This window comes from Muscardinus avellanarius (genome assembly GCF_963383645.1).
Source record: "Muscardinus avellanarius genome assembly, chromosome: 16".
NCBI lineage: Eukaryota > Metazoa > Chordata > Mammalia > Rodentia > Gliridae > Muscardinus > Muscardinus avellanarius.
The window spans coordinates 52,426,614-52,439,526 of record NC_137802.1 but is presented as its reverse complement, the minus strand read 5'-3'; the positions used below and the strand labels follow the sequence as shown (position 1 = coordinate 52,439,526).

The following is a 12,913-nucleotide window of genomic DNA, read 5'->3' as shown; positions in this document are numbered from 1 at the left end:
TTCAAAAGCGCGCAGCTAGTCAGTGGTAAGAGGCAAGGCCGACTTCGGTCTGGCTAGCGTCAAAGGCCTGCACATAATGACTACACTCCCTGGCTTCTGGCTCAGACCTGGGCCCTGAACTTGTGACATAAGGAGCCAGAGATACTTAGAGGCACTGGAGCAGGAAGCAGACACCACACGGGCAGCAGCTGTAAAGATTCACCTTTAATTGTGCTGCAGGTTCTAGTGTCTGCCCTGACCCAATCACTGGTGAGCATCAGACACCTGTGGCAAGATCGGGATGGGACCCTCAGGGGCCTGCTCCCTATGAGCCACACCCTCATCCCGGGTAAGTACCAGCATGCTGGGTAGGCTTCCTGTGTCCACCAGGCCGTGTCCTGCAAGCTCAGCTTGAAGCCTTCGAGGCCCAGGACAGGGTAAGCATCGAGGCCCTGACTCCACCTCACACTGAACTCTTATCTGCTCCAGAGCAGTCTGGCCCCACAGAGAACAGTGTCAGTCATGGGCCTGATGAGACCGGGGGATGCGCTTCTGCAGGAGATTCCAGGCTTTTTCCACCTTCAGGCAGTCCGAATGTTGGAAGGAAGAAAGCACGGGGTGAGGCGGACATCCCCTGCCACCACCCAGCCTCCCCCTGGACACCAACCTGGCGCTGGGTGACGTGCGGCTCCCACAAGGTGCTCAGCACCACGTGGCTCTGGTCCACGAGCTGCTGCCCGCTCATCTGGCTCTGCAGCCGGCTGTGCGCGGCAGCTTCACTCAGGCCGTCCCTCTCCACGATGCGCCGCACGGCCTGAGTGCAGACGCATTTGTCAGGAAGGACCCCAGCTCAGCCCACTGGGTCAGAGCAGGATTCCATCTGCAGCGGGGATGGGGTAGGTGGGGTCCAGATACCTCAGTCTCGGGGATGACAACGGTCCACACCTCATGTACCATGTTCTGCCAGCCAGCTTCAAGCAGCAGGGCGGCATCAATCACACACACGTCCTTTCCTGTGGGGAGACCCCAGTCACTGCCAGCAGCACCCTGGCTCTTGCCACCAGTCAGCAAACCCGCAAAACACAGTCCCAGGGAAAGCAGTGGTCCTACTCGGGGCAGGGAGGTTCCCAGGGGGAGAATTTGCTTAATGCCCCCACCCCACCCACTGCTCCCGCACCCTCCACTCACCCTCAGCCACAGCCACATCCATCTCCTCCCGGGCCAGCTTTGCAATCACTGGCCACATGATGTCAGTGAGGATCTTCATCTGCTTCTGGGGAGGGTAGGGGGTGGGCAGAGGTCACCTTTCCTGAGAGATGAAGCCAGCCCAAGGGGTGGGAGTTGGACCAGACCAGCAAGGTCTGCTACATCCCAACCCATGGGTCTATCTGGTAGCAGCAGAGGAGCCCTGACAGGTGTGTGTTTACCTTGTTCCCAAACACTCGGCTGCCTAGGACCTTCCTGTTGATGATGCCATCTTTATGAAGAATATCTGGGCAATAGAGGAGGAGGAGGACTGAGCAAAGAGGCCAGGCCAGCTCCTTGCCCCAGGCCACCTCCAGCTTTGACCAGTTATTACCTGTCCCAAAGGCCTCCACCACGGGCTGGTAGGCAGGGCCACCCGGGGCATAGGCTCGATGGCCCAACTGGTCACTGTCAATGACAAAAGCCCCCAAGCCCTTCAGCCGCTGAGCTATTGAGCTCTTCCCAGAGCCACTGATGCCGGTCAGCCCAAGCACGTAGAGTCCTGAAGGGAGCTCTGGCCTTTTCTGGGGGTAGATGAGAGGGAACCCGTTACTGGAATCCTTGAGCTCATGTTCGGGGCTGAATCCCCAGTTTCCATTCTCCAGCGTTCCCAATGCACTCAAGCAGCGGGGAGGAAGGGAAAGAGGAGGGGAGGCCTACGTGTGGAGGCCGGAGCAGGTTCCCCAGCATTCTTTGGCGGAAGGTGGAAGAGCTGAGTTTCTCCTCTTCGTTTTCCCCGTGGCTTTCGTTCTTCAGCAGTTGTATCTGGTACAAGGCAAGTTCCTCCAGGTCCTAAAGTCAAGGAGGAAGGGCAAGAAAAGGGGATGAGGGAGGATCCTAGACCCCGGGCTGCCCCTCATCCTCTCCCCTACCCAAGGCTCCCCCTCCACTCAGCGGGGAAGCGGGAGCCAGTTCCTCCTTGCTTCTTCCCACCACCCTGAGCCCTCTCTTCCCTCCTCTTGGACCGTACTTCCAGCAGCCTCCCCCACAGTGACTTTCCCCCTCCCACCAACCCCCCTCTGCCAGTCTCCCTCAGGGGTTACATTCTCAAGGCGGAAGCGGTTGGCGGCCATCCCCCCACGATAGGTCTCCTCGCTGACCACCAGGAACTCCAAGGAGGGGTCAGAGCCAGCGGGCCCATAGGGGTCCAGCAGGGGGATGACATCAAAAGTCAGGGAGGGCTTGATGTCCACCAGGAACTCACTCAGATGTTCCACGCGTTCTGCATAAGGCTGCAGCAGCTCAGGGAGCAACTTGCCTAGGGAAGGAGCCCAGAAAAATGGTGAGGCCTTTTCGCTAGGAAGTGTGGGACAGTTTGGGGAAGCCTAAGCACTGTATCTTCAGAGGGGGGGGTGGCAGAAAGAAGGGTTAAACTGGGAAAGGGGCGTGGAAGGGAGGAAATAGGCAAGCACCAGTCACTGCTGCAAGGGCTGGCCTGTGTCTGAGAACAAGCCACCAAAAAATTACTCCAGAGAATTAGCGGTGCCAGCGGCAATTAGCCAGTTAGAGAATTCCAAGAACAGCTGGGCGTGGTGGCGCACGCCTGTAATCTCAGTACTTGGAAGGCTGAGATAGGAGGATGGCAGGTTTGAAGCCAGCCTCAGCTACTTATGAGGCTTGCATCAACTTAATGAGTCCCAGTTTCAAAAAATAAATAAATAAATAAAATAAATAAAGAAATAGGGCAGGGCTTGCAGCTCCTCGGAGGCAGAATGCCCCTGAGTTCAACCCCCAGCACCATTTTAAAAAAAGAATTTTAAGAACCACATAATCTTGAGTCTTTACTGACTGGCACCACTGCCTACAACTCAGCTCACTGCCTACAACTGTCTCAACCTTTAGAGTTGATCACCTGGAGATCCTTAAAGTACAGATCCCTTGGTCACATGTTTGGGGGTTCTGTTTGAGTGGTGACTGAACCACACACTGAGAAAACTGCATTTATTCACTTAGAGTTTCCTTAGCACCAACTGAGTGTCAGGCACTATGCCGTTTGGGAAGCGTGGGAAGTACTGGATGGCCTTACACTTCCTTGATTTTGGCACGGAGGAGGCAAGGAAATCTGGGAACGACTTCACTGCCCTAATCCAGGGTCCTTCTCACTCACTCTTTAATAGATCTTTGTCTGCTACTCCCACCACAAGCTGCTCCTGGGCCAGGATACATGCAACACTGAGCAACACCTTGTGGGCGTTATGCAAGCGGTCAAACGTGCCACCCACAGCCCCACGGTGGTAGCCACGCACAGGCTGCTTGGGAGATCTGGCCACAGGGGAGGCTGGCCTGATGGTGGAGGGCAAGGGGGCATCCAGGGACTCCACGGACAGCTCTCCGGTCCCGTAATCGGGGTACAGCAGCACTGAAGACAGGTGTGGACAACAGCTGTAACAGCTGGTGGCATAACGCTCCAGCTGTTGCTTAACCGGATTGTACTGGCTTCCATCCAGGGTCTGGAAGTCAGTCAGCACTACTTCTGGCGGGTGGGCCAGATTCTGGACTGAGCCGGGCGGTGGGGGGAGAAAGGCGCTCTTGGTTTGGATGTTGGTCAGGAGGACCCTGACGTCCAGGTGCCGGTGATGGTCGGCGCCCGCATACAGATGCGCAATGAAATCGAGAACCTCAAACGTGGCCTGCACCGGGGTGGCCTGGGGCTGCGCCGGGCCCTCCAGGCTCATGCCAGGCTGCAAGTGCACATAGAGCGTGTGGTTCACCAGGCGGGCCGCCGAGGTCAGGATGGGAGCCAGGCGAGGGGCCAGGGAGGCCAGCGGCGTCGTCAGCACCAGGAGGCCCGACCGGAATACGGCCATGCTGCCCGGGCCTGCGGACAGTCAGGGAGGGAAGCGGGAGTGGCTGGGGCGCCCTGGACCCAGGAGCCGGGGGCCTGGAGCAGGCAAGGGTCCTGGCACACCGCAGTGACTTCGCTGGCTTAAACCAGAGTCCGGGGTGGGGGAGCTGGACAGGAACCCCTGAGCCACGGGGGGAACCACGAGTCCAGGGTGCTGTCACTAAGCTGCACCCGGGCCCTCGCGGAACGGGAGGAGGGGACGAAAGGGAACGCTCTAGTTCAGCTTGGTGCCCTACTCACTGAACCTCCGGGCTTTGGTTCCGCTTATACCGCCGCGGAGGCGTCCCCGGCGGCGACCCGGAAGCACTACCTCCGCGAGTGCGGCTCCGAGCTACGGGAGCTGAGAGGGGCCAAGCATCTCGAGGTCGGCTCCTCGCGGAACTCTCGCGAGATTTGTGGGCGGCAGGCCTCTGTAGACGGGGTGGGGCCGGGCCGGGCCGGGCATCTCTGGAATAGATGAAAATCTGCGTTCAAGGGCGTGATGGCGCAGATTTATAATCCTAGCATTACGGAGGTTGAAACAGAGGACCACGTTCGCGGACAGCCTCATCTACTTAGCGAGCCCCCCCCCCAACTTAGTGAGACCCTGTTTCAAAATAAAGTATAAAAAATAGGACGTGTGTAGCCCGGAGGTTAAATGTCCCTGGGTTCCATCCCCAGACCCACAAAACAGAATAGAGCAAGGTGGTGGTGCATGCTTGTAATTCCAGAATTCCCTACCCCCCACAAAAAAAAAAATAAACAATAGGGCTGAGGGTATAGCTCAGAGGTAGAGTGCCCCTGGGTCCAATCCCAAGTACTACAAAAATAAACAAATCTTTAACACATCTATTAGTGATGAAGATTTGGAAGTTTCCTGGGGACTGAACTCTGGAGAGTTCTGTTTCCAAACAACCCCCAGAGTCCCTTGTGAGTGTGTGTGTGTGTGTGTGTGTGTGTGTGTGTGTGTGTGGCATTAGGGATTGAACCCAAACACACTACCTCTGAGTTACATCCTCAGCCCTATTATTTTATTTTGAAAGGGTCTCAGCCAGGCATGGTGGCACACGCTTGTAATCCCAGTACTTGGGAGTTTGAGACAGGAGTATCACATATTCAAAGCCAGTCTCAGCTATTTAGGCTCTCCAAAACTTAGTGAGACCCTGTTTCAAAATAAAGAATGAGCTGGTTTACCCCCAGTACAAAAAAAAAAGAAGAAGAAGAAGAATGAGCCGGCATGGTGGTGCACGCTTGTAATCCCAGCATTTGGGAGGCTGAGACAGGAGGATCACGGTTCGATGCCAGTCTCATCTACTTAGGCCCTCTGCAACTTGGTGAGACCCTGTTTCAAAATAAAGAATAAAAAATTGGGCAAGAGGTGTAGCTTGCCTCATTGTCAAATACCTCTGGGTTCCATCTCCAGACCCGCAAAAAAGAAAGGGAAAGAAAGAAAGAAAGAGAAAGGAAGGAAGGAAGGAAGGAAGGAAGGAAGGAAGGAAGGAAGGAAGAAAAAGGAAGGAAGGAAGGAAGGAAGGAAAGAAGGAAGGAAGGAAGGAAGGAAGGAAGGAAGGAAGGAAGGAAGGAAGGAAGGATATGCCAGGTGTGGTGGCGCAAGTTTATAATCCCAGTGCTTGGGAGGCTGAGACAGGAGGATCACACAAGTTCGAAGCCAGACTCAGCTACTTGGTGAGGCTCTCGGCAACTTAGCGAGACCCTGTTTCCAAATAAATAAATAAATAAATAAATAAATAAATAAATAAATAAAGCAGGGTGTGGTGGCACACGCTTGTAATCCCCGTGCTTGGGAGGCTGAGACAGGAGGATTACACAGGTTCAAAGCCAGCCTCAGCTACTTAGTGAGGCTCTCAGCAACCTAGGGAGACCCTGTTTCCAAATAAAATATAAAATAGGTCTGACGGTGTAGCCCGGAGGTAGAAAGCCCCTAGGTTCCATCCCCAACACCAAAAAAAAAAAAAAAAAAAGTATAAAATAGGTCTGGGGTTGCACCCCCAGTGCCACAAAATAAATAAACAAACAAAATAAAGAATACAAAATAGGGCTGGGGGTGTAGCTGTGCTCCGGGGCTTCATCCCCAGTACTGCAAAAATAAAAAAGAATGAAACAGGGCGATGAGAGTCTCACTACTTGCTGAAGCTGTCCTTGAACCCACGACTCTCTGTGTCTGCCTTCTGAGTACTAGGGATTTCTGCCACATGCCCCACTCCCCACAACCCCTTTTAATTTTTTGCTTTGTTTTGATACTGAGGATTGAATCCAGAGACATTCTACCTCTTAGCTACACCCTCAGGCCAATTTTATTTCTTGTTTGGAAACTGGGTCTAAGTTGTGGAGGACTGTCCTATAAGGAGTGATCCTCCTATCTCAGCCTCCCAAGTTCTGGTATTGTAGGCATGTACCACCACACCCGGCTTAATTTTGCTCTGAAACAAAGTTGTTGAGATTTTTCCTAAATTGCCAAGGCTGATATCAAACTTGAGATTCTCCGGTCTCAACCTCCCAAGTACTGGAAGTTCAGGTAGGTGTCACTGTCCCCTTCAGAAGGGGCAGGAATGCTATTTTAGATAAGATAGTTCCAAGAATCAGCAAAGACTGAAAAAAAGAGAATCAGAAGCCAGGGAAACACGAATGAGATAGAAGGGACAGCAAGTGAAAAGGCAGGGTGTCAGGAAGGCTGATGTGGCAGTAGGGTGAGGTCAGAGAAGAGGCAGAGGCCACAGCACAGAAGGTCTTGGAGATGTTGGGGAAAACCTCCAGTTGTGCTGAGATGGGAAGCTACACAAGGTGTATCCAACACAGGCAAGATCAGACCTTTTCTTCTTTCTTTCTTTCTCTTTCTTTCTCTCTCTCTTTCGTTCTTTTTTCTTTCTTTCTTTCTTTCTTTCTTTCTTTCTTTCTTTCTTCTTTCTTTTTTTGTGGTACTGGGGATGGAACCCCAAGGCATTCTACCTTCGAGCTATAGCTCCAGCCCTATTTTTTATTCTTTATTTTGAAACAGGGTCTCACTGAGTTACAAAGGGCCTCACTAAGTAGCTGAGGCTGTCAGCAAACTGTGATCCTCCTGTCTCAGCCTCCCGAATGCTGGGATTATAAGCGTGTGCCACCACACCCAGCCAGACTTTTATGTTATTTAATTTGATTTATTTATTTTGGTGGTACTGGGGTGGAACCCAGGGGCTTTTCTACCTCCGGGCTATACTTCCAGACCTATTTTTATACTTTATTTGGAGACAGGGTCTCACTAAGTTGCTGAGAGTCTCACTAGATAGCTGAGGCTGGCTTTGAACCTGTGCAACTCTCCTGTCTCAGCCTCCCAAGTGCTGGGATTACAAGTGTGCGCCACCACACCCAGCCAAACCTTCAATCTAAAGAGATTCATTCTAAACCCGGCGTGGTGGCACACACCTGTAATCCCAGTATTTGGGAGGCTGAGACAAGAAGATTACAGGTTTGAGGACAGCCTCAGCAAGTTAGTGAGACTTTCACCAACCTAGCGAGGCCCTGTTTCCAAATAAAAATAAAATAGGGCTGGGTGTGTAGCTCGGAGGTAGAATGTCCCTGGAATCAATCCCAAGTTATAAAAAAAAAGGGGGGGGGGCGGTGGAGCGGATGTATCTTGGAGGCAAAATGCCTCTGCGTTCAATCCCCAGTCCTTCCCCACAAAAAAATCATTCTGTGGGAATTGACTGTAGGTGGGCAAAGACAAAACCAGGAAAGTCAGTAAATCGTTAGACTATCGCAGTAACATCTCAATGATGGTGGAAAAGATGATTTCGCTATATGCTTTGAAGATGGAAGGTAGACGTTAGTGTTGTCAGTATTTGGGAGATGAGCGAGAGAGAGAGGAAGAGAGGGAGAGAGAGAGGAGGAGGAGGAGGAGGAGGAGGAGGAGGAAGAAGAAGAAGAAGAAGAAGAAGAAGAAGAAGAAGAAGAAGAAGAAGAAGAAGGAAGAGGAAGAAGAAGAAGAAGAAAGAGGAGGAGGAGGAGGAGGAGGAGGAAGAAGAAGAAGAAGAAGAAGAAGAAGAAGAAGAAGAAGAAGAAGAAGAAGAAGAAGAAGAAGAAGAAGGAAGAGGAAGAAGAAGAAGAAGAAAGAGGAGGAGGAGGAGGAGGAGGAGGAGGAGGAGGAGGAGGAGGAGGAGGAGGAGGAGGAAGAGGGAGGAGATTGGAGATTGATTGCCGTCAAGCAATACTCCAGTGGTTTTGTTTGTTTGTTCTTGTTTGAAACAGAGTCTCTCTCCAGGCATGATGGTTTATGCTTGTAATTCTAGTATTTGGAAGCTGAGACAGGTGGATCACAAGTTCAAAGCTGGCCTTAGCAACTCAATGGGGAGCTCAGCAATTTAGCAAGACCCTGTTTCTTTTTTTTTCTTTTTTCTTTTTTTTAATTTTTTGTGGTACTGGGGGTGGAACCCAAAGTCTTTTCTACCTCCAGGCTATACTCCCAGACTTATTTTATACTTTTTCTGGAAACAGGGTCTCACCTGTTTCCAAATAAACCACACCTGGCTAAGACCCTGTTTCTAAACAAAAAAAATAAAATTGGAATCAGGTGTGGTGGTGCACGTTTGCAATCCCAGGATTTGGGAGGCTAAAACAGGAGGACCCCGGTTCGCAGACAGCCTCAGCTACTTAGTGAAAACCTTTGAAGCTCAGTGAGACCCTGTTTCAAAATAAAGGAAAAAAAGCCGGGCGTGGTGGCGCACGCTTGTAATCCTGCACTTGGGAGGTGGAGACAGGAGGATCACACAGGTTCAAAGCCAGCCGTGGCTACTTAGTGAGGCTCTCAGCAACTTAGTGAGACCCTGTTTCCAAATAAAGCATAAAATAGGTCTGGGAGTAGAACCCAGAGGTAGAAAAGCCCCTGGGTTCCACCCCCAGTACCAGCAATAAATAAATAAATAAATACATACATACATAAATAAATAAATAAAATAAAAATAGGTCTGGGAGTATATCTCGGAGGTAGAATGCCCCTGAGTTTCATCCTCAGTACTGCAAAAAAAAAAAAAAAAAAGATTATGCATGCATGGAAGAAAGAGGGGTCACACAAGTGTTCTCTTCCCACTTTCTGGGGGACCTCCTGAACACACACACATACACACACTAGCCTGTGGCGGGGACAGGCCCTGTGAGCAGGACCCATGCCCCAGAGATTCCTGCCCCCTTAGGACAGCAGATCCATCCTGCCCAGCAGGGGTGCGGTGCTGAGAAACCCCTTCTCCAGGGCAGAGGCAGCTGGCAGCCCAGTGTGCCCAGAGAAAACCCCTATATGGAGGGTGGGTCAGGATGTAGCGCCCCTTCCTGCAGTTCCCCACAGAGGCCCACGAGCTCCAGTGGGTTTCTCTTTCTAGTTTCCCAGGCTCCCTTCAGACATTGCCCCTCACCCTTCACCCCCAAATCCTGATCCTGCCTGGGGTCGCTGCGGCCCCTTCCCCCGCAACCTCTGCCCTCACCTCCATCTGCTCCCTCCCCTCCCCCACCAGGCCTCCTTGGGAATTAGCAGGTGCCCATCAGCGGCTTCTGACACCATGTGCCCCTCTGCAGGCTCAGGAAGGACGGCTCGCTGGACTGGCCAGGCCGGCCCAGCTGAACCTCCCAGAAGAGACAGCCGAGGCAGGGGAAGGGGACGACTAGAAGGCGTGGCCCCCTTTGGTCTATTTATTTTATTTTATTTATTTTTTTTTTTTTTAGATTTGTTTATTTATTTATTTGGTGGTACTGGGGGTGGAACCCAGAGGCTTTCTACCTCCGGGCTATACTCCCAGACCTTTTTGTATATTTTATTTGGAAACAGGGTCTCACTAAGTTGCTGAAAGCCTCACTAAGTAGCTGAGGCTGGCTTTGAACCCGTGCGATCCTCCTGTCTCAGCCTCCCAAGCACTGGGATTACAGGCATGGGCTACCACACCTGGCTTATTATTATTATTATTATTATTATTAATTATTATTTTGCAAAACTGGGGATTGAATCCAGGGGTGTTCTACCTCTAAGCTACAACCCAGTCTTATTTTTAATCTTTATTTATATTTATTTATTTTATTTTATTTTATTTTTATTTTTATTTATTTTTTCAGTACTTGGGATGGGACCCAGGGGCATTCAACCTCTGAGCTTTACCTCCATTCCTATTTTTTATTCTTTATTTTGATACAGGGTCTCACTGAATTGCAGAGGGCCTCACTAAGTAGCTGAGGCTGGCTGTGAACCTGCGATCCTCCTGTCTCAGCCTCCCAAGTACTGAGGTTACAAGTATGTGCCACCATACCTGGCTTTATTCTTGACTTTGGAACAGGGTTTTACTAAGTTACAGAGGGCCTCCCTAAGTAGCTGAGGATGGCTGCAAACCTGCAAAGCTCCTATTTCAGCCTCCCAAGTACTGGGATTACAAGCATGCACCACCATGCCCGGCCCCTTTTTTTAGCCCTGTTTCTTCTTTACATATCTAGTCTGCTGGGAATATGTCAATAATAATAATTACTGGCTATTAAGGCCTCTGATGGCTAGATCTGTTCATTACATCTACTCAGGAGGCTAAGGCAGGGGGATCACAGGTTCAAAGCCAGCCTGCACAATAGCACGTACAGACATTACTGAAATGGGGGTTTCTTGAGAGGAAACCCGGCGTTTCCTCAAGATGAAAGGGAGTTCCCTAAGAAGGAACTCAACGTTTCCTACCTAGTTCTTGTCTACGGTGAGCGAAGAATGACACCCGCAGACCTCAAGAAGGGGAGTAAAAGGTTTATTGGAAGTGGCAGAGAATGGGGGAAGAGTGGCTGAATACCCCAAAGGGGCTGGAACTCTGGGTCCAGCAGCTGCCTTCAGGACAATACTTGAGAGTAGCCCAAGCTGAATTGCCTTCAGGTGCAGGCTGCTTTCTTCCAGAGTCCACGTGATCTGCCAGAAGGGAATAGAGAAAAATGGCCGAACACCCCAAAGGGGCGGTCGGAACTCCGGGGTCCAGTAGTTGTCTTCAGGTCACTACCCGAGTGTCGCCCGAGCCAACTGCCCGTCAATTGCAAACTACTTTCTCCCAGAGTCCACGCGATCTGCCAGAAAAGAGGTGCAGGTCACCCCTAGGGGCCTGGCCAGCCTTGATGTCCAGCAGAGGCCTTCAGGTCACTACTCGAGAGTCGCCCGAGCCACGTGCTCTCAGATGCATTCTGCCTTCTCTCAGGGCCAACACGACCTGCGAGAGAGAGAACAGCTCCCCAAAAGGGGAGGGAGTCCCAAAAGGGAAAGTCCCCAGTTGTTGATTGCCACCATTACTTCCTTTTCCTCGGCATCTGCGTGAGGATATTTCCACGCAAGAAATTGGCTAAGCTTAAAGAAAGCAGATCCCTGAGGGGAAGTGTTGTCTCTGGCCAAAGTACTCCCCCACTCTTAGATATTCTTTCATAACTATTATTCTTTTGGTAATGATTCTTTTAACTTTCCACACGAATTGCTCCAGTGATGTAAGATCAGGACTGTGAGAGAAACTGAGTCCGTGAAAAATAAATTTTCTAGTAATTTGTCTAAGCCTCTAAACGCCCTCGGCTTTGCTCAAATGGTAATAAAATCTAGTCAGAATTCAGATGCTGTGGAAGCATTCCAGTCACAGCAATTACAAATGCAGAATTCCCCTCTATCTCTGACCTTCATTCTAATCATTAACTTACAGTAAAAGTCTTAAGAATCAGCTGAAACCATTAGCCCTAAAAAACTTGTAAGGGAGGCAACCGGTGCCTCTGTTTACCCCCTCTCCTTGTGATCCAGCCTAGATACAGAGAAGATAAACTTTGTGTGTGACATCAAAGCAGCCTAGTTGATGAGTAGCTAATACTGCCCAATACAATAGAGCCGAAGGCTAGGAAGGTTCTTGACTTTTACACCCAGTATGTGCGCTGCCCAAGACAGGGAGTTGCCACGTGGTTAAGAAATGAATATGTCAGAACAAAGGACAGATATAAAAATTGTGTAAGTGTGAAAGAAAGGAAATATGGTGAGAATAAGAAAGCATTTTTGTATGAAGAAGAGCTTATCCTAAGATTGCCCCAAATGGGAAAGAGAGAATCAGGGTAATCAGAAAAGAAAAGGAAGTTGCAGAGGGTTTGTGATAGGAAAATGGATTATTAAAAGAGGAATAGGCTTCTAATAAGCCTATCGTTTGAGGAAAAGTGCTCAGCAGCTAGAGAAGTACATCTGACAACTAAATCTAAAAACTTCATGTTACTTTTTGGTGTTTATCTGCTAAATTGTGTTGTGAGCTTGTTTAAGCTTTCAGACTTTAGATGGCAATGTGGACGAAACCTGGGAGACCTCCATCGCATCCCCTTGAATCATCATATCTCCCCATGCCTGCCATATGGACTAAGCCCTAGGAACGGAAAGTTCTGAAACGAGTTAAAGGAGATTCCATGAGAGGCCGTCTTCTCCAAGCCCTGGGCGTGCCTGTGTCTTCTAGAATTTGCCCTTTGGGTCACAGGATCCGGGAGCTAATCGGAGCTAATCTTGAATGCCCGGACTAGTGTTTTTTTTTTTTTTGTTTTGTTTTTGTTTTTTTACTTTGTTTACATGTCCTTCAATATTGTTTTGTGTTGACTACACTTTTTTTTTTTTTTTTACTATTAATCTCACTGGTGAAGGATATAAACTTTCCTGGGTTCTTGTAATAAAGTGTCAATTGCACTAGAGGCATTTGTCCATGTCAGATTCTTTCCCAGAGAGGAATCTCCACTTTTAGCGCCGTGAATAAGAACTTAAAGGAGTTTATTTCATAAAAAGGGAAAAAAATCGTTGCAGATAAGTGGCTGCAGAACTGCACCCAAAGCCTTTGCCCACCTTTCTGAGAAAAGGTCCTGAACGGA

The 12,913-nt window shown here is 50.1% G+C and overlaps 1 protein-coding gene across 1 annotated transcript; it reads right to left on the bottom strand.

Moving 5' to 3' along the window:
* Positions 1-495: 495 nt before the first annotated feature.
* On the bottom strand, positions 496-4,046 carry COASY (Coenzyme A synthase; the record flags this gene model as incomplete). Its single annotated transcript, XM_080713883.1, has 9 exons — positions 3,332-4,046; positions 2,268-2,482; positions 1,885-2,016; positions 1,559-1,748; positions 1,407-1,471; positions 1,168-1,252; positions 895-992; positions 647-793; positions 496-558 (listed from the first exon to the last, which is right to left on the bottom strand). The coding sequence occupies exons 1-9, from the start codon at positions 4,029-4,031 to the stop codon at positions 496-498; spliced, it is 1,695 nt and encodes a 564-aa protein (XP_080570009.1). The 5' UTR covers positions 4,032-4,046.
* Between the last annotated feature and the right edge of the window lie 8,867 nt (positions 4,047-12,913).